The sequence below is a fragment of the Phocoena phocoena genome, chromosome 20 (assembly GCF_963924675.1).
Source record: "Phocoena phocoena chromosome 20, mPhoPho1.1, whole genome shotgun sequence".
Taxonomy (NCBI): domain Eukaryota; kingdom Metazoa; phylum Chordata; class Mammalia; order Artiodactyla; family Phocoenidae; genus Phocoena; species Phocoena phocoena.
The window spans coordinates 41721550-41740923 of NC_089238.1; the positions used below are offsets into that span (position 1 = coordinate 41721550).

General features: G+C 44.8%; 2 protein-coding genes across 3 annotated transcripts in view; one reads left to right on the top strand and one right to left on the bottom strand.

The window, feature by feature from the left end:
• CDH1 (cadherin 1) overlaps positions 1-19374 on the top strand; it is a 77609-nt gene that overhangs the window by 41879 nt on the left and 16356 nt on the right. The window contains exons 3-9 of one of the 2 annotated variants that reach the window (XM_065899062.1): positions 8169-8392; positions 12785-12928; positions 13054-13209; positions 13969-14113; positions 16816-16991; positions 17260-17388; positions 18934-19116. In XM_065899062.1, coding sequence (XP_065755134.1) covers positions 8169-8392; positions 12785-12928; positions 13054-13209; positions 13969-14113; positions 16816-16991; positions 17260-17388; positions 18934-19116 — 1157 coding nt within the window. The remainder of the gene's footprint in view (positions 1-8168; positions 8393-12784; positions 12929-13053; positions 13210-13968; positions 14114-16815; positions 16992-17259; positions 17389-18933; positions 19117-19374) is intronic. The other variant, XM_065899063.1, reaches the window with a different exon arrangement.
• On the bottom strand, positions 15756-16028 carry LOC136140822 (protein CEBPZOS-like). The gene has a single exon (XM_065898983.1). The coding sequence runs from the start codon at positions 16026-16028 to the stop codon at positions 15756-15758; it is 273 nt and encodes a 90-aa protein (XP_065755055.1).

Below are 19374 nucleotides of genomic sequence, written 5' to 3' on the forward strand. Positions count from 1 at the left end.
CATCCAGGAGAGGCCTGGAGAGGCAAAGGATTTAAAACTGAACTCTTTTCTGGCCTTGATCTGAAGGAGGGGAAGGGGACTGGGGAGACCCTCTAGCCCTTCTAGACTGGAAGGACAGGAGCCTGCGCCACTCCCAGGCCTGAGTGGGACCCACAGGCTGGTGTTACTCTCATTCCACTAGAATGTGAGCCCCAGGAGGGCAGGGATCACTACCTGTTGTGTTCACTCCTGGGTCTTCAGCACCAGAACAGGGCCCAGCACGAGAAGGTGTGCGGTGCCAGGCAGGCCAGGGCACTCTGCTCCTTGCTGCCCCACGCTGCCATATGGCTCAGTGCCTTGCTCTGGCACGCAGCCAGAAGCTGGGACCATCTCTTCAAATGCCTCTTTTTGAGGCCTTCCCTAAATGCCCTTTATTAAGTTGCCCCCTCCAGCCCTGCTGCTGCACAGAGCCTTGGAACCCCTTTACCTGCTTATTTTTCTCTGTTAACACTTTTCATTACTGACACTTAATAATTTTTTTTTTTTTTGGCTGTGCCACAGGGCATGTGGGATCTTACTTCCCCAACCAGGGATCGAACCCGCACCCCTTGCACTGAAGTGTGGAGTCTTAACCACTGGACCACTAGGGAAGTCCCTGACACTTAATAATTTATTTGTTAATTATCTCTTCCCCATTGGAATGTAAGCCCCACGAGGGCAGAGCTGTGCTTTGTTCACTGCTGTATTTCCCAGGCCTTAGAATGATTCTTGGCAATGAGTAAGGGCTCTGTAAATATTTGTTGAAGAAAGAATCCTCGAATCAGTCCCTTGAAGGAAATGAGGATGTCTCCTTTTACAGAATGGGGAAAATGATGCTCAAGGGAAGTCAAAGTAACTTGCCTACAGTGGCACCTAAGAAGCGAAGCTGGGATGTGACCTTAACTCAGTATGACCCCGTTCACACAGATGTAAAACCATAAAAGTATTTGCACTGGCTGTTAACCAACTGTGGAAGTGCCATTTATGACATTTTTCGTGGGGCTGATTACGATCAACATCCATGGTGTTTGCTGTCTGAGAACTAAAACAGTGCTAGCCCGAGCAGAAACATGATCTGGGAGCAGACATGCGCTGCCGGAGTGACCCAGGCAGCATGAGGAACCTTAAGACAAAGGGGGAAGAATCCAGGGTGACGGATCACCCCCTCATCCTGTGGGCTCTCCCTTGCAGGGGCCTGGGTTAATTTGTCCTTCATCTGCAACCTCACTGTTTTCTCTGCGCACTGATGCCCCCCCTCTCCACCCCAGTGTTGTTTTTTTTTTTTTTTTTTGCTGTATGCGGGCCTCTCACTGTTGTGGCCTCTCCCGTTGTGGATGGAGCACAGGCTCCGGACTCACAGGCTCAGCGGCCATGGCTCACGGGCCCAGCTGCTCCGTGGCATGTGGGATCTTCCCGGACCGGGGCACGAACCCGTGTTCCCTGCATCAGCAGGCGGACTCTCAACCACTGCACCACCAGGGAAGCCCCACCCCAGTGTTTTTTAATTTAGTTATTTTTATTTATTTATTATTTTTGGCTGCGTTGGGTCTTTGTTGCTACGCGTGGGCTTCCTCTAGTTGTGGTGAGCGGGGGCTACTCTTCGTTGCGGTGTGTGGGCTTCTCATTGTGGTGGCTTCTCTTGTTGTGGAGCACGGGCTCTAGGCACATGGGCTTCAGTTGTTGTGGCATGTGGGCTCAGTAGTTGTGGCTCGCAGGCTCAGTAGATGTGGTGCATGGGCTTAGTTGCTCTGTGGCATGTGGGATCTTCCTGGAACAGGGCTCGAACCTGTGTCCCCTACATTGGCAGGCAGATTCTTAACCACTGTGCCCCCAGGGAAGCACCACCCCATTATGTTTTGATGGAAACAGAAGTGGAGGAGACTTTGGTCCTTGCGTCCCACCCAGGCAGCGCCCGTTGTTGACATCTGTTCTTAGGGTGTGAGTTAAATGAAGATGGAGCCCACTTATAATTTGTTCTGGGCAAGGACATGCTGGGAGGCTGGGAGAAAGAACTCAATAAGCTTCATGAAAGTAAACTTCTCATCCCTGGGATCCCATGGGAGCTGCTGGTCTACAAGGGCAATTTGATGGGGTCCGGGTGCCCCAGCCGAGGATGCCCTGGGAGCATAGTGCACGGGCTCTGTGGACACACCTGCAAGTTGTACTTGCACAATGTGATATTCTGAGCTGTTCAACTTCCCCAGAAAAGTGTCTGGGAGTTAAGTTGGCTGATCAGTGGAACTCTGATTTATTTCAGCTTATGTAATGTGGTGGCCTAAGGGGGAACATTCTTGAATCTAAAGTTTAAAACTTCCTCCTTTGCTTGGCTGTCTGACTGTCCTTACGTTTTTCTGAGGCCCTGGAGCTGGATTTCCAAGGTGCCGCATTCATTCAAAGAGAGAGGGAGGGAGTGAGTGTGTGTCAGGGGAAGATGGGGTCAGGGAAACTTGGCTATTTTTATTCTGGTTACTCTCCACCTGTCCCATTCTGTTGTGTGAACTAACTTCCCTGTGGCCACTCAGCTAGCAACTAGTCTCGCAAATGGTTTATCAAACCAAGAGCCAGGCTGCCTGGTGGTTAAGTGCTGATGGGGTATCAGACCACAGGCTCTGCCACTTCATAGCTGTGTGGCTTGGCCAAGTCTCTTCACTGAGGCTTCTGAGACTGCTTCCTCGGTTTAGAAGCTAGGGCTGCTGGAGTCTACCCCCCAGGGCCGCCGCTATGTCTAGTCAGGCTGTCAGGTTGTGTTACTGTCCATAATTCTCAGTAGCAAATGGACACACATAACTGGAGACTTATCAGGGCTAAGAAGATAGTCTTCCTAGTGCAACTTGAATCTCTTCAACATCCCCCGAGTGTGGACAAACTGGAGGCCTCATCATCCTTTCCCTCCCATATTTAAAACATAAAATTATTTTTCTGCTGAGCGTGGGTGCCCATTAAACTTGGAATGGTTAGTAAATTTGTGGACACCCACTAAAGGAAGACATTCTAAAATCGCCCAGTGCCATCAAAGAAAATGGAACCTAGAAAGAAATTTTCTAGGAGGTGGTACCTGTGGAGAATTGTGGCTTTGTGGCTGGAGTTACAAACACTGCTGCTTACTGGCGAGAAGGGACTCCTGCCCAGCTAGATGACACACGTCTGTCTCCTCAGGGTGCTTTTCATCCATCAACTTAGACTTCTTGTCCTTTATCTTGAGTATTTAAGTTAGAAATCAAAGCCCTTGATTTGGGGGTACACAATGGCAGTGTGGCCCCGGGACCTCCAGGAGCCTCAGAAGGCTCTCTGATCTTGCCCTCGAGGTTGTGTGTGTAATTTTCTCTTCCAACGCCGAGGTCCAACGGTCCTTGAAACAAAGGTAAATGCAGTTTTCTTTGGTGTTAGCTATGGGAAATGCCTTCTGAGGAGTGGGAGACAAGCCATAAGGTACCCCTTTGTGTGTGGTGTGGGGAAAACACTACTTTCAAGTAGTTGCTTCTAAGAGACTGGGTTATCCCACTCATTACCAGATAACTCAACTATGGTTAGCTGGCTTTGATAGCAGGCCTCGTCCTTCTATCTCCCTGAAATATATGGAGGCTTAGGAGACTGTCTTGTTCCTACCCACTCACATTCCAGCTGGGTGGGGGTGGGAGAAGAAACGGGACCCTTCAAGCAGGACTGTTCGTGGCACAATGGCAATTCCAAGCAAAGAATGTTGCTGAGCGCTCAGAGCCTGCCCCAGGACCAAAGAGCTTTTCGTGGACTTGGAGCTAATTTTTCTTTGAACTTCAGTCATCTCTTGCAGAGTGAAGAAGTAGTAGATTAAAACTACTGCTTCTGCCAGAATTCGCAAGAAAATGGGGCACTTGTAGGATGAATAACAACATAAAAGAGTCACGGTGCGTTAAAGATACTTTTTAAGTCACTTAACTTTTGTCGTTTTATAAAGTTATTTACTGTAATTGTAACACACCATATAATACAAAAACATTTAAGGAAAGCACGTTTCAAAAAACTGCCTCCAATCGTACTTTTTTCAGTCTTCCCTCCACCTCCACTCAAATTACTGCTAACCTCCTGCTGTGTAGAATTCCTGCTGTTCTAGAATGTCTTTTTTCATTTTTGTTTCTCCATAATAAGTATTCCATCCCCATTTTGCATATGGGAACAGTGGTGAGGAACACTCACTCTGGGATCCGACAGCCCGGCCCCTCCTCCCACCAGCCTTTAATTCAGGGCAAAGAAAATAGGGATGGTGATGCCTATACCTAAGGGTGACTGCGGACGGGGGATTCAATCTGAAAACTGGATTTAAAGAGCATAGGGCAAGGGTCTGGCTTGTAGAGACAGGCACGAGGAAGAATGGTTAGACATGTGAACTCTCAGACTGCCTGGGTCCCAATCCTCATTCTGCCACTTAACTAGCTGCCTCAGGCTCTGCATCTCTAAAAACGGGATGCTGCTGGTAGCAACCTTGAAGTGTTCTGGGATTACACGAGTTAATATTTGTAAAGTGCTTAGAAGAGAGCCTGACACGTAGTGTTGTCACTTGTTTAAATATTAAGAAAATAGTGAATAAAAGGTAGTTGAAGCTGTTAGTTGAATGTGTAGTTTTTGATGGTGATAATGATGATATGGTGTTGAAAAGATCTTCCCGTTTAGAGATGGCCATTGGGTTCTTGGCTCTCGTCACTGGGATTAGGTTTCTAAACCAAGTGACCAAATAACAAGTTTAGGAAAGGACAAGCTGACTTAAAGAATACTTCATCCTTTGCTAGCTTTATTTTTGTTTAACTTTTTATTGTAGAAATGTTCAAATATACCTAATTCCCATGTACTGATCCTCTGGTTTCTACAGTTCGCCATTCTTGTTTCCTCCTGCATGCTGGCATTAGTGTTCCCCGTACCCTGAGATGCTGCCTAGCCCTTGCCAGGGTTGAAAGCAAGCTTCTCAGAGCCTTCCCGGAGCTGGAGATCCCCTTGGTCTTTCCTATAATTTCTAGTTTGTCAGCCCAGGGGCTCAGGTTGCACAGAAAGATAATGAGCACCTGGAAATTCAGGTTGAGCCTGCCTGTCATGGGCACACTACTTCTGTCACTTCTCAAAGGGCGGAGCTTAACCACCATTCAGACGAGATGCCCCAGAGCAGGTTAAGAGCCTTGCATTAAGTTATTTGCAAAACCATTTTCATTTTTTCAGGCCACCACCCTTGGCAAGTCCAATCATGCTTGTCCCAACTGCCCAGGTTTGGGCTGGCTGGGAAAAGGAATTCATTGTGAAAAATGAGGGCAGCTCTTGTTACCTGCTAATATGACAAACCCCCAACACAGTCCGGTGCCCCCATTACTTCTGCTGGGGTGGGGTTGGGGGAAGGTTATTGGAAAAACATTTTGTTTTGCTAGTTTGAAAAGAAATTCCTATTTTAGGAAAAGGGTAGTATCTGCCCATCCTTTAAGGATTTTGTGTTTCTTCTTGCTTCTGTTGTCATTTTTTGGTTCATCTGTTCATTTAGCAAATGCTTGTCCTCTAGCTTGTCTACTCAAATGCACAGAAATCATCCTCATCCCTTTCCACTTGCTTTGTTCTTTCACTTTCAAAATGTGATCACATTCACTGTCTTGGTTAATCCTCACAAAACCCGGAAGAGGTGGGCTCACTCAGTGGTGGAATCCTTCGGGATCCAGTAGAGAAAACTGAGGCCCAGAGAGGTTAAGCATTTTTCTTAAGGCCACTCAGTAAGAACATGGCAAGGGAATTCCCTGGTGGTCCAGTGGTTAAGACTCTGCGTTCTCACTGCTGAGGGCCCGGGTTCAATCCCTGGTCGGGGAACTAAGATCCTACAAGCCTCAGTTTCTTCATCTTCAAATTGGGGATAATCATGGTACATATCCCCTCCGGCCCCCAAACATGGTCTTACTTTCGCTGGCAAGGTTGGGGCTGTTGGTTTCAGAAAAGTTTGCAAGGGTGGCCCCTAGTGGAAGAAATGAAAACTGCAGTCTAGACATCATAACTGGCTTTAGGGCTTTCTGGCAGAGACCTGATCCTTACGCATTTTAAGGTGTCTAGCCGTGCAAAATTGGCACAAAAGTAGGAATTTTTGTAAAAGATCTCTTGGACAAAATCGAACGCCCACTGGAAGAATGAGGGGGCGATTATTTGAAAGGGAGGAGAATAGGCCAACTTGAGAGTTTCCCAGAAAGGACTGTTTTATCGACTGTTCCTTCTGCCTGAAAGGCCCTTGAGCCAGGTTTCTGCAAGGCTGGCTCCTTAGGTCTCAACTAAGACGCCTCCAACTTCACAGAGGCCAGCCCTCACCATCCAGTGTAAGTTACACCCTCCTCACGCCTTCCTCTTCCCCTGTCACTCTTGTATCACCTTCTTTAATTCCTTTATATCCAGCATGTGTCACTACCTGAGATTTGGTTTTGTTACATGTCCATCTCTTCCACAACAGTGTAAGCTCAAGGGGAGCAGGTGCCTTGTCTATTTGTTCACAGAATTTTTTTCATCCTTAGAGCCCAGCACAGTTTCTGACAAATAGTTTGATGGAAGCCTGTTGAACGAATGAGTCTTTTAGGACTCTGATGTTTAGTGCAGACACTTTTCACCACAGCTTCTCCAGCATTGGGTATTAATACTTTTAAAGTTTTAATACTTTAATAACTATAAAACTTTAAATAGTTTTGTCTCTAAGCCACTGATCCTAAGTTCCCCCACCCAAGTAGTTCTCTTCTGTCTTTTGCATTTGTCTTGCTGTGTTGTATGTTCAGGTAGAAGACTTTCCTATGAAATCTTCATTGTCTCCCTTAACTGACACTGATGAGTTTCTCCACTGGGCCTCAGATTGCAAGCAGGCATTACCTCTCAATGCCTCGGAAAATAAGCATATAATCAGTACTTAGTGAATATCACAATTATCTATGTCTTTTGTGGAAAATTGAATAAATGATTAGCCAAAGCTATGTTTGTTTTAAAATTTTTATTTAATAGTGTCTATTATGTGCCAGGCACTGTTCTATGTATCTTTTCTTTTTTTTTGGCCACGTCACGTGTGTGGAGTCCTAACCACTGGATTGCCAGGGAACCCCCATGTTCTATGTATCTTAAAATAAGCCTAGTAGGTAGTTGCTATCGATGACTTCATTCTACAGATGGGTAGACTGAGGCACAGATTCAATGACTTGCCCAAGGTCACAGAGCTAATAAGCAGAGCTGGGACTTGAGCCCCACCCTTGCCAGGGAAAATAAGACCATGTTTGGGGGCGGGAGGGTAAGCACCATAATTACCCTCATTTTGAAGATGAAGAAACTGAGGCTCAGAGAAGTTAAAAAATTTGCCTAAGTCCTTACCCTTAACCATGTAGCTGTGATGCCTCCCTCTTATTATCTGCCACTGTTTACTGAAATGTGAACTGTTTATTTAAATGTAGTTAATCCACAGCATCTCACTGTACCTAGGTCTCAAACTTTTGGACTCAGTAGATATTCTCAGTTATTTTTCATATCATCAAGAGCCATCTGAAGGAGAGGCCCTTTTTTGTTATTGAAAAGGAGAAGTTACTTTCTTTTCTTTTTTTTTTTTAAGGTGGAGTCTTCTTTTTGTTTAATAAATTTATTTATTTATCTTTGGCTGTGTTGAGTTTTCGTTTCTGTGCGCGGGCTTTCTCTAGTTGCGGCGAGCGGGGGCTACTCTTCATCGCGGTGCGCGGGCTTCTCATTGTAGTGGCTTCTCTTGTTGCGGAGCACAGGCTCTAGACACGCAGGCTCAGTAGTTGTGCCTCACGGGCTTAGTTGCTCCGCGGCATGTGGGATCTTCCCAGACCAGGGCTCGAACCCGTGTTCCCTACATTGCTAGGCAAATTCTTAACCACTGCGCCACCAGGGAAGCCCAGAAGTTACTTTCTAGACAGCTTACTGTTTTCAGTCTCCAGGTAGATGAGAAAAGAATCGGACCACAATTAAGTCGCCCTGTAATTGTGAAGGACATAATGATGGCTTCCACTACTTTGATATCTTTGCTGTTCTGTCATCAGACTATGGTATGTTTTACTTGTGCCTGTTTTGTGTGAGTCAGGCTTTTGGTGGGTGAATGAAGTTCAATTTCTAGAGAAGGAATGCTCTTTAATCTCCTCAGTTTCCTAATCACTGTGATTTATACCCTGCAGTGAGTTTTGAAGGATGCACCGGTCTACCAAAGACAGTCTATGTTTCTGATGACACCCGATTCAAAGTGGGCACAGATGGCGTGGTTACAGTCACACGGCCTTTACACCTTCATCATCCAGAGATGAGTTTTCTTGTCCATGCCTGGGACTCCACCCGCAGGAAGCTCTCCACCAAAGTGACCCTGAAGGCAGTAGTGCACCACCATCACCACCACCATCATCATGTACGTTGGAGTGTTTCTTAGAAGTTCACTATTATTTTAGTATGCTGCTTAATCCAGGTTTCTCTGCCTTGGCACTATTCACATTTGGGGCTGGGTAATTTCTTGCTGTGGGTGTGTCCTGTGCACTATGTGATGTTTAGCAGCATCCCTGGTCTTAACCGCTAGATGCTTGCAGCACTCTGCCAGTTATGACAACCAAAATTGTCTCCAGACACTGCCAATGCCCCCTGGGGGTGGGCGGAAGGGGTGCTAAATAGCCCCTAGTTGAGAACCATTGGTCTAACTGAACTAGTTCTTGCTGTGGATTTTTTTTTGTTGTTGGGTGGATGGCAAGATACACTACCTTATTTCTGCAGGTAGTGTAGAATAGGGGGTAAGGGCATGGATTCTGTCTGGGATTGGGTACCAGCCCTTCTATGTACTACTCGGGTAGTAAATAGAAGGGCTGGTACCCAATCCCAGACAGTTATTTAATCTGTCTGTGCTTGAATTTCCTTATAAGTAAAATGGGGATAATAATGACTACATGAATTATTACATGTGAGTTGCTGGAACTATGGTAGGCGTATGATAAGTACTCAGTAATTGTTAACTGTTCTTCTCATTCCCTTCCCAGAGGAACAATGAACACGAGTTCTGTTCTCTGGTCATTTTGCTCTTCGTGTCTCTAGTGGAGAGGGCCTTGGCAAGGAAGGGGAAGAATCAGCAGGAAGCTTTTGCCTGTTTGGACTATAATCTCCACAAGATCCTTCCCCATTGTATCTGCAGTGCCTGGCCTTTGGGCCTGGCACATACCAGGAGCCCAGTAAATATTGAGTGGACAGATGGGTGCATTGGCCACAAATGAAAGGATACATGTCTGCCCAGGTTCTTGGCAAGAATGTTTCGGGAAATTGTTAACCAAAGCCAAATGCCTTTGCCAGTTTCTAAACTGCTCCCATGGTGCTGCCTACTGAAACGTCTCTCTGGAGGGCCATTCTAGTTGTATCCCGCTATCGCGTTGGGAGCGTGGAAGTACTATAACTGCCAAGGCCTTTCAGGCTGGCTCTTGTCTTTCTCCCTGAAGACTGTTGAGATTCTAGGAATTTAATGGTCCTGATAGATCTGATTTTTCTCCCTGGTGTAATTGGCCAGACCAGAAAAGTGGGGAACTAAATTAACATAGCTTCCTGACTTAAGTCTCCAATTAATTCCATCATTCATGTAAGTCCAGCCTGCTGAGTTCTTGCTGGGCAGCTGTGTATGGAAGCCTCTTATGATGCACAGATGTAAACAAAGTTGATTTTTCAACTTTTCCTCTTCACCTTTGCTATCTGCCTTCATGATTATGTTCAAATACGTATTATAGAAAAGCACAAATTACAGTGATTTATGTAAAATAGAGTATTTCTCTTTCAAGTTAAGACAATTGAGTGGTAAGTTGTGGCCAGTATGGAGACTCTTGTAGTCATCAGGAGGCTAGGTTCTTTCTTTACTTTCTGTTCTATCATCCTCAGCATATGCCTCCCATCCTCAACGATACCTCATGATCCAAGATGGCTGCTGGATCGCCATTTATCATACTTTTCCTCTGGATGGTAGGAAGTTGGAAGGGAGGAAGCCTAAAAATGTATCACTTAGTTGTCCACCTTTTAAAGAAGGCTTTGTGGAATTTTGAAGCAATGTTTCTGCTTACATCTCATTAGTTGGAACTTGGCTTCATGGTCACACCTAGCTACAAGTGTAGTATAGGAAATGTAGTTTTACTTAGGTACATTTTTGGACACAAAATTTATATATATATGGGGAGAGAGACAGAGGGAGAGAAAGAGAGATTTTTGATTTTAAATAAGAAAGAATGGATATTGAGTGGTAGGTGGCAACTCCACCACAGCTGGTTTGAGGTTGGCTTTGGTTTGCCCCTAGTTCAAGGGACCCTTGTGGTGCCAGGTGGCCCTACACTGGAAGGGGTGATAATCTTACCTCTCTTTTACTTCATATAAGAATAGATCCTATATATATCAAAACATCACATCGTACACCTTAAATACAAACAATTTTTATTTTGTCAGTTATACCTCAAGAAAGCTGGGGAAAAAGTATAAATAGATCTAACTTTCCAGTTTTGTCTCTTTGGTTGGATGGGTTTTCTTGGTCTGGTATCCTTGTTTTCTGAGGGATGGATCCCACATTCAGTATGTTTAGACACGATTCCTTTTTTTTTTTTTTTTTTTTTTTTTTTTTTTTTTTTTATGCGTTACGCGGGCCTCTCACTGTCGTGGCCTCTCCCGTTGCGGAGGACAGGCTCCGGACGCGCAGGCTCAGCGGCCATGGCTCACGGGCCCAGCCGCTCCGCGGCACGTGGGATCCTCCCAGACCGGGGCACGAACCCGTGTCCCCTGCATCGGCAGGCGGACTCTCAACCACTGCGCCACCAGGGAAGCCCACGATTCCTTTTAATTTCACACATGAAGGGAATTCCCTGGTGGCCTAGTGGTTAGGGTTCTGGGCTTTCACTGCCATGGTCCTGAGTTCAATCCCTGGTCAGGGAACTGAGATCCCACAAGCCATACGGCACTGCCAAATAAATAGATAGATAGATAAATAAATATCTTTATTTAAAAAAAATAATAATTTCACACATGAAGATGTTAATGCTATGTTTTGCCAGCACAATGTTCATCATTATTTATTATCATTCTCTGAAAATATTCCATAGTCCTGATGTCAGCAAGGTGTGCTCTTTGCCTTCCTCCTCAATATGGCAAATTAATTTGCATTCATTCATCAAGGCCTGTTTTTTTTTACCATGGCTGTGCAAGATGGTCATTTTTAGGCTTAGGATACCGTGTTGAGAATCAGTTTAGTATTTATTCCTGTGCTCAGGTCAAATCCCAAATTCCACTTCATTAAAACCATAACTCAGTGTTTTCCAACCAATCCAACCATCATCTTCATCATTAGCATTTATTGAGCACGTACTATGTTTCAGGCAGTATTCTAAGTGCTTTACTGCAATACTAGTATCACGTTTTATCCTTCCAAGGACGCTATGAGGCAGATACTAATATAATCCTCATTTTAGATGTGAGGAAAGTGTGGGACAGAGAAGTTAAATAATCAGCTCAGGAAGGTGAGGTGTCACAGTGAGGATACAAAGCCAGGCAGCCTGGCTCCAGAGCCTGCCCTTGGCCAGGGCAGGACTGCTTCTCTAGGAGGTTAATGCAGAGGGTGTGTGTTAAGGGGTGTGTGAGTGACTAGTATACAGGAATGCAGGATTGGGAAGGATTTTGTGATGATATCTGGTCATATTTCATGTCTGTCTTGTGCATTTTGAGTCACATTTTAAAAGCCAGGAAGCAGGGCTTGACTCTCACTTGACAGACCGGGATGGGTGACTGTGGAGGATGGAAGATGTAATTGTCCTGGAACCTTTACTGTGTTACTACCAATCACTTTAGAACACTTAAAACAATTTGGAAGGTCTTTCCTTCCATCTTCAGCTATCTTATTTCCCTGTGTGTGCATAAAGTTATCGCACACGAAAACTGTTCAATACAAGTCTCAAAGGGCACTTTTGGTTCCCATCCAAACAACTTCTGTTAGAACAAATGGAAACCATACAGATATACTAACACAGTGGGATTAAGGGATTAGTATTGATCACAAAGTAGTAAGTTCCCAAAACTTACTCACTTAGGCTAACTCTACTTTGGAGACCTATATCACTAGGAAAAATATAAAAGAAAAGAATATTAAAAACACCTGAATATCTAATTGTTGAATAAGCTCTGATAGTAAATCATTGGAGTATAATGTCCTATTAAAAATGACAGGCGTGGGACTTCCCTGGTGGTGCAGTGGATAAGACTCCGTGCTCCCAATGCAGGGGGCCTGTGTTCGATCCCTGGTCAGGGAACTAGATCCCACATGCATGCCGCAACTAAGAATTCGCATGCCAAAACTAAGGAGCTGGTGAGCCTCAGCTAAAGAGCTGACAAGCCACGACTAAGGAGCCTGTGAGCCGCAACTAAGGAGCCCACCTGCAGTGACTAAGACCCGGTGCAACTAAATAAGTAAATAAAATAAATACATAAATAAATATTTTAAAAAACGACAGGTGTGAGATATAGGCTTGAAATAACTCTTAAATGATGTCAAACCCTCAAACCTATCATCGTGTGTGCATAATGATTACTGAACTCTGGACACTAAGAAGGATCAAAAGAGGAAACCGTCTTTCTGATATGGTAAAGAGGTCTGTTGGGTTTGGTTTTGGCTGTTTTATTTTGTTGTTAAACGAAAGCCATGCCCTGCCCTCAGAAGGCTGGAGATGCTGACTGCCTAGGTTGTTCAGCCCGTATCATCTTTCCTGAATTATCTCATTTTGTTCCTCATCTTCTTTCCTTTTAGGACTCTCCCTCTGGAACCCAGAGAGAAGTGCTCACATTTCCCAGCTCCCACCATGGTCTCAGGAGACAGAAGAGAGACTGGGTTATTCCTCCTATCAGCTGCCCAGAAAATGAGAAAGGCCCATTTCCTAAGGCTCTGGTTCAGGTACAGAAGGAAGTTCTCTATTTCTCTGGGAGGAATTTGGCAGAGAAGGACCAAGGAGAGAAAGGGAAAAGAGCCAATGTCAGAATCCTTCCTTGCTAATTCATTTCTTTCTGTTTTGTCTTCAGATCAAATCTAACAGGGAAAAAGAAACCAAAGTTTTCTACAGCATCACTGGCCAAGGAGCCGACACACCCCCTCTTCATGTGTTTATTATTGAAAGAGAAACAGGATGGCTAAAGGTGACAGAGCCTCTGGATAGAGAAGATATTGCCAAGTACATTGTGAGTGTCTCTTAAAAGCACTTAATGATGGGGTTACATCCTTTCAAAATTTTTTTGGTCAACTCACGCTGATCATAGATCAGATGTTCTGGACATTTGAAGAGCTTAACTTGATACCTTTAGACCTGTTGATAAGGAGAAATGACAGGAGAACCTGCAAAAATTGGGGGCTGTTCATGTTTTCCTTGTTAGGAATAAAGTGGGGAGAGTCCTGGGGCATCAGACATGATCTTAGACCCAAGATGTCAACCTGTTCTTGGGACTCAAAGTCCCTGACACATAGGCAGAGGCTGGTGTTGATGTTGGGGAACAAAGACTATTTCTGGGCCTTGAGAGCAGTGTGAGCTTAGGGAAGCTGGGAGGTAATGCGTTGATGCCAAACACAGGGAGGTCTGGGGGGAACGCTAGACTCGAGCAGCCCGAGCAAATTCGACCCTGCTTGGAACCAGTCAGAGTGTTTGAGGCTTCCACCTTTATCTCCTAGGCCCGGCCCCCAGCCCTTATGTGGGAAATGGGGCTCTGAGCTGGTGGATGTGTTCTCCAGCCCATGGTCTCACAGGTCATGGTCTTAACCAGTGTCATGACCTCACTGAAGCAGCAGCACGTGTGTGGGGGATGTTCTGTGCTTGGGGCGGGGCGGGGGGGGGTCCGTGCATACTTGAGTGGGAGGGAGTGGGGGCCGGGTGGAGCCCACTCTGCTCTGGTTGGACCACTTCTCCCACCTTGTCTTCCCAAGTAACCCTCACCTGGCTCTTGCAGCTCTTCTCTCATGCTGTGTCTTCAGACGGGCAAGCAATCGAGGAGCCGATGGAGATTGTGATCACCGTGACTGATCAGAATGACAACAAGCCTGAGTTCACCCAGGAGGTCTTCAGAGGGTCTGTCATGGAGGGCGCTCTTCCAGGTATGTCCATCAACGAGGAGATCAACACCCATCAAGACACTTAGATTCTTGGCACCCCCAAGTGTTGGGGCTGGCGTTTGGGGTCAGACCCTTCATATGCACAGAACTTCTTTAGAAGACACTGTTTGTGTGTAAAACATCCTACCTATAGAAATATGTATAAAATGTTTAAGCCCAGTTTAAGAAAGGAGCGGTTTAAGAACAACCTTCCCTGATTAAGTAACAGATCCTTGTTAGTAGTTTACAGACCCTGTACAATCCTTCCTGATCACATTTTTTCTCTCCTCCATAAAGACAGCCACCACCCTGACTTTTGTGGTAATCATTCCCTTGCTTTCATCTATCTTTTACCACGTGTGTACTTACAGTTTTGCCTACTTTTCTACTTGGTGACAAACTGCTTTCCAAGGTGGCTGAACCAATTTATACTCCCACCAACAACATATATCATGGAATTGTTTGACTTCTTTTTGGCCAATCTGTTGAGTGTGTAGTTATATCTCAACATAACTTAAAATGGAATTTCTCTGATTATTAATGGACTAAATAAGCATCTTCTCATATGTTTGCTGACCAGCTGGGTTTCTTTACAACTTGTCTATTCAAGTCTTTTGCCCTTTTTGTCTCTTGGGCTGTTTGTCTTTTGCCTATTGATTTTTCTTTTTTTTTAAATGACAAATTTTATTCTAAAAGGGGTCCAGTAGTACCAGAGACATTGATGTAGAGTTTGAATAGTGTTTCAGGTAAAGTGAAAATGGATAAAAGCAATATTTCTAGTTAATATATTTTTAGATAACGTGATTTTAAATGTTTCAGTTAAAATGTAATAAATATTAATAAACTGATTTGCAAAACAGAAACAGACCCACAGACAGAAAACAAACCTATGGTTACCAAAGGGGAGAGGAGAGGGGGATAAATGAGATAAACGACAAGGTCCTGCTGTATAGCACAGGGTACTTTACTCAACATCTTGTAATAAACTATAATGAAAAAGAAAAAATGTAATAAATATTAAAAATAGATGTTTTAGGGCTTCCCTGGTGGAGCAGTGGTTGGGAATTCGCCTGCCAGTGCAGGGGATATGGGTTCAAGCCCTGGTCCGGGAAGATCCCACGTGCCGCGAGCAACTAAGCCGGTGCTCTACAACTGCTGAGCCTGCGCTCTAGAGCCCGCGTGCCACAATTACTGAACCCGCAGGCTGCAATTACTGAGCCTGCATGCCCGGAGGCTGTGCTCTTCAACAAGAGAAGCCACTACGAGATGCCCGTGCACCACAAGGAAGACTCGACAAAGCCAAAAATAAATAAATAAAAGAAATAAATTTATTAAAAAAATAAATAGATGTTTTAGTATTTTATCTATTTTGACAGGTTTATACAGAATTATAGGGGAGTTTTTTTGTTTGTTTGTTTTGTTTTTAAAGGAGAACCACTTTATTTTGAGTAGTAAATGAAACTCCATTTATAACATAATAAACAAACGTTCCATCAATTTCTTCACGGTTAGTCCAAAGAACAACTGCTTTAATTAGAATTTACATTTCACCTTAAATATTCTAAAATCCATCCATGTCAACTTTGGAGTTTTAATCTTGCCTGATACTATGAAATAGGGCAAACCTTGATTGACGGTCAAATTCTTAATTTTTGCTGTTCAGCCACTTTTCTTGTTCTTGCTCTCTGATTCCGTACATTCCAGAGTGTTCAGTGGACTTGCAATAAACTTCCAAGATGAAGGGGAATTTCTTGCTCATTGTTTGCCTGAACTCTTGACTTGCATTCAACTTTCTGAACAAAAAATATGCTCCAAAAATGCCCACAAGTTCAGCTACTAAAACTCCTTTAAAGATCTGCTTTGCCAGTGGATCCATAGTACGGGCTATCCTGAGGCACGTACTTGGAGGGCTGTGCATGCCTGCCTGTTGATTCTTTTTTTTAATTTATTTTTGGCCACGTTGGGTCTTTGTTGCTGTGCATGGGCTTTCTCTAGTTTTGGTGAGCAGGGGCTACTCTTCGTTGCGGTGCGCAGACTTCTCATTGCGGTGGCTTCTCTTGTTGCGGAGCAGAGGCTCTAGGTGCATGGGCTTCAGTAGTTGCGGTGTGTATGCTCAGTAGTTGTGGCTCACGGGCTCTAGAGCGCAGGCTCAGTAGTTGTGGCACATGGCCTTGGTTGTTCTGCAGCATGTGGGATCTTCCTGGAGCAGGGATCGAACCTGTGTCTCCTGCATTGGCAGGCGGATTCCCAACCACTGCACTACCAGGGAAGTCCCTGCCTATTGATTCTTTTTTTTTTTTTTTCTGCCTATTGATTCTTGAAGAATTATTTAGGTATTCTCTGAACTAGTACTTTGTCACAAGTGTTGTAAATATTTCCTTCTACCTTAAAGGCAACAATCTCAAATGACCATTCTGTCAGGTGGAGCTGTGGCTAAGAAGCCAATTATGGAAATTTCTGGTATTTTTCCTGTTTTATACACTATTCACTCAGTATAAGAGACACAGCAAAAATGTTTTAGCTTAAGGTTATTTATTCCCCATACTCCTCACCCACCCTCCCGACCCAAAATATCCTCTGGAAATGCTGGGTTCTGGGAACACCATTTGCTCATTTGGTGGAATGCTTTCTTCCTCCCCTAGCGCTTTAGTCAGAATTTTGGAAATTAAAGTGTAGCTTGACTAAATCTTCTCCTTTGCTTCCAGGGACCTCTGTGATGGAGGTCTCGGCCACAGACGCAGACGATGATGTGAACACCTACAACGCTGCCATTGCTTACACCATCCTCAGCCAAGAGCCTACGCTGCCGCACAACAAAATGTTCACCATCAACAGGGACACGGGTGTCATCAGTGTGCTCACCACCGGGCTGGACCGGGAGGTCAGGGGTCAAGAGGATCCAGAGGGTATTGAGGGCAAATAGCTCGATCGTCTGGATGATGTAAAACTCTGCCGAGGCCAGTTGCTGCTTCGTATGGTGATGGTTCTGAGCTTTGTATCTAAACATTTGTCCAGAGGTTTGGGGCCAGGCAGGCAGGCAGGCAGGTTGGCATTTAAGCAGATGAGAAAATAATCTGTTTCTCTGTGATGGGCTGGGCTGTGCCTGATGTGGCTGTCAGTCCTGACTCAGGTGTGTTTGATCTCTACAGAGTTTTCCCATGTATACCCTGGTGGTTCAAGCTGCAGACCTGCAAGGTGAAGGCTTAAGCACGACCGCAACAGCTGTGATCACAGTCAATGACACCAATGATAACCCTCCCATCTTCAACCCAACTACGGTAATAACCCTGCAACTCCTTAGAGAGCCTCCAAAGGTCCTTGGTTGTTTCCCAGTATCTCATGGGTGAACCCTTTGGAAATGTTTTCCAGACTAGTAAACTTGAAGCTAAAAAGCAAGCAGGTCGGGATGTCAGTTGTCTCTGCCCTCCTCAGCCTGGGACCTATTGACACAGGTTTCTGAAGTTGCAAAAAACACCTATTTTTAGTTTTTTTTTAAAGGAACTTCCATATAAAGATGTTAAAAAAAAATAAAAATAAGGAAAAAAAAAAAGCACCTATTTACTGCATGTCCTCATCTTGGTAGCAGATCTTACCAGGTTTTAGTTATTCGTTGAACAAATATTCTCTGGGTTTATACCAGACACTGTCTTAGACACTGGGGATATTATCACAAACAAGGCAGACGACACTTTTATTCTTGTGGAGTTTATAGTCTAGCTAGGGTGATGTTATACAACTTATACTGATTATTGTGTATAATTATATTAAATGCAGTCAAGGAGAAGGTATTGAGAGCTGTGTGAAAGAACCTGAAACCTTATTGTGTTACCTAGAAATCGGCTTAATGGTTAGTAACAGAGATTTGACTCTTGTGGTTTAAACAAACAGGGTTGACTTTTTCTCTTGTGTCACTAACGGTCCAGAGGTAGATAGTCCACTCAGTCAACAGAAACCAAGCCTCCTTTATCTGCTTTCCCACCATCCTTGGTATGTGGATTCTATCCCCATTGTCACCTTGTGGCCCAAGATGACAGCTGGAGCTCCAGCCATATCTGTGCTTCGTTCAAGAAGGCGGCAAAGGCGAGGGGGCATAAGGTCTTGATGTCAAGTCAAGCTTTCTTATTTCTGTGAAGACCCATCCCACAAGTTTCATTTACTAGCAACTGCTGTCTGCAAGGAAGACTGGAAATACAGTATTTTCTCTTAGCACGTCGCTGCCGTCAACCACGTAGTTAGTGAAGAAGAGGAGAGTGGATATTCAGTAAACAATTAGCGGTGTCTGCCACTCTAACCTAGCCACTGTGAGTACAGGAGGCTTAAGAAAGACAGATTAATGCCCCGCATCAAAAGGAAGCTTGATGAATAGCAAGAACTAAAAAACAGTCAGTGTAATGAACCAAATGAGACCAGGTCCTACAGGACCTTGTGGACTGAATTTAGAATTATCCTGAGTGCAGTGGGATGTTATCAAAGGGTTTTAAGTAGAAGACTGTAATGACCAGACATTTATGAAAATTACTGGTACCACTGAGAGTGATGGGGAAGATGGGAATGGGGGATAAGCTACAGTGTCAGCAGTTGGGCCAGAGTACGCTGAGAGGCGCGGACAGCCAGGGCCTTGGCTCCTTCAGGTACTCACAGGGTCCCTGAGTGCTGGCTGCTCCACCAACAGGAAATAAGGGCCATGCTGGTAGGGTGGGCACTTCTTCAAAGACTCATCAAAGCTTGGGCTCAAGAAAGGACTCCCTTAGCCCCCTGAACCCTGGCTCCACTGCTGGGTCTGAGTATGTCCTAAGTGACACATCCTTTTCTTTGCTCTGCAGTACGTGGGGTCGGTGCCTGAGAACGAGGCTAACGTGGTCATCACCACACTCACAGTGACCGATGCCGATGTCCCCAATACCCCAGCGTGGGAGGCCGTTTACACAATATTAAACGATAACGAGAAGCAGTTTGTTGTCATCACAGACCCAGAAACCAATGAAGGCATTTTGAAGACGGCTAAGGTTTGTATCGTTCCTGGCAAGATGCAGAAATTGACAACGCAGCCAGAGGCCCTTGTCCCCTGGTGTCTTCTCTGAAGTAGATTAGTGTGGCCTTGGTGGGGTGGGGGAGGGCAGCTCTCCCAGATTCTGGTGGGGTTTGCAGTGACTCTTCAGGCTCATGTGAGAAATCAGGAAGCTCCCACACCACACCCTACCATCTGTTTTATTTTTATTATTATTTTTAAAATAAATTTATTTATTTTATTTTTTTATTTGTGG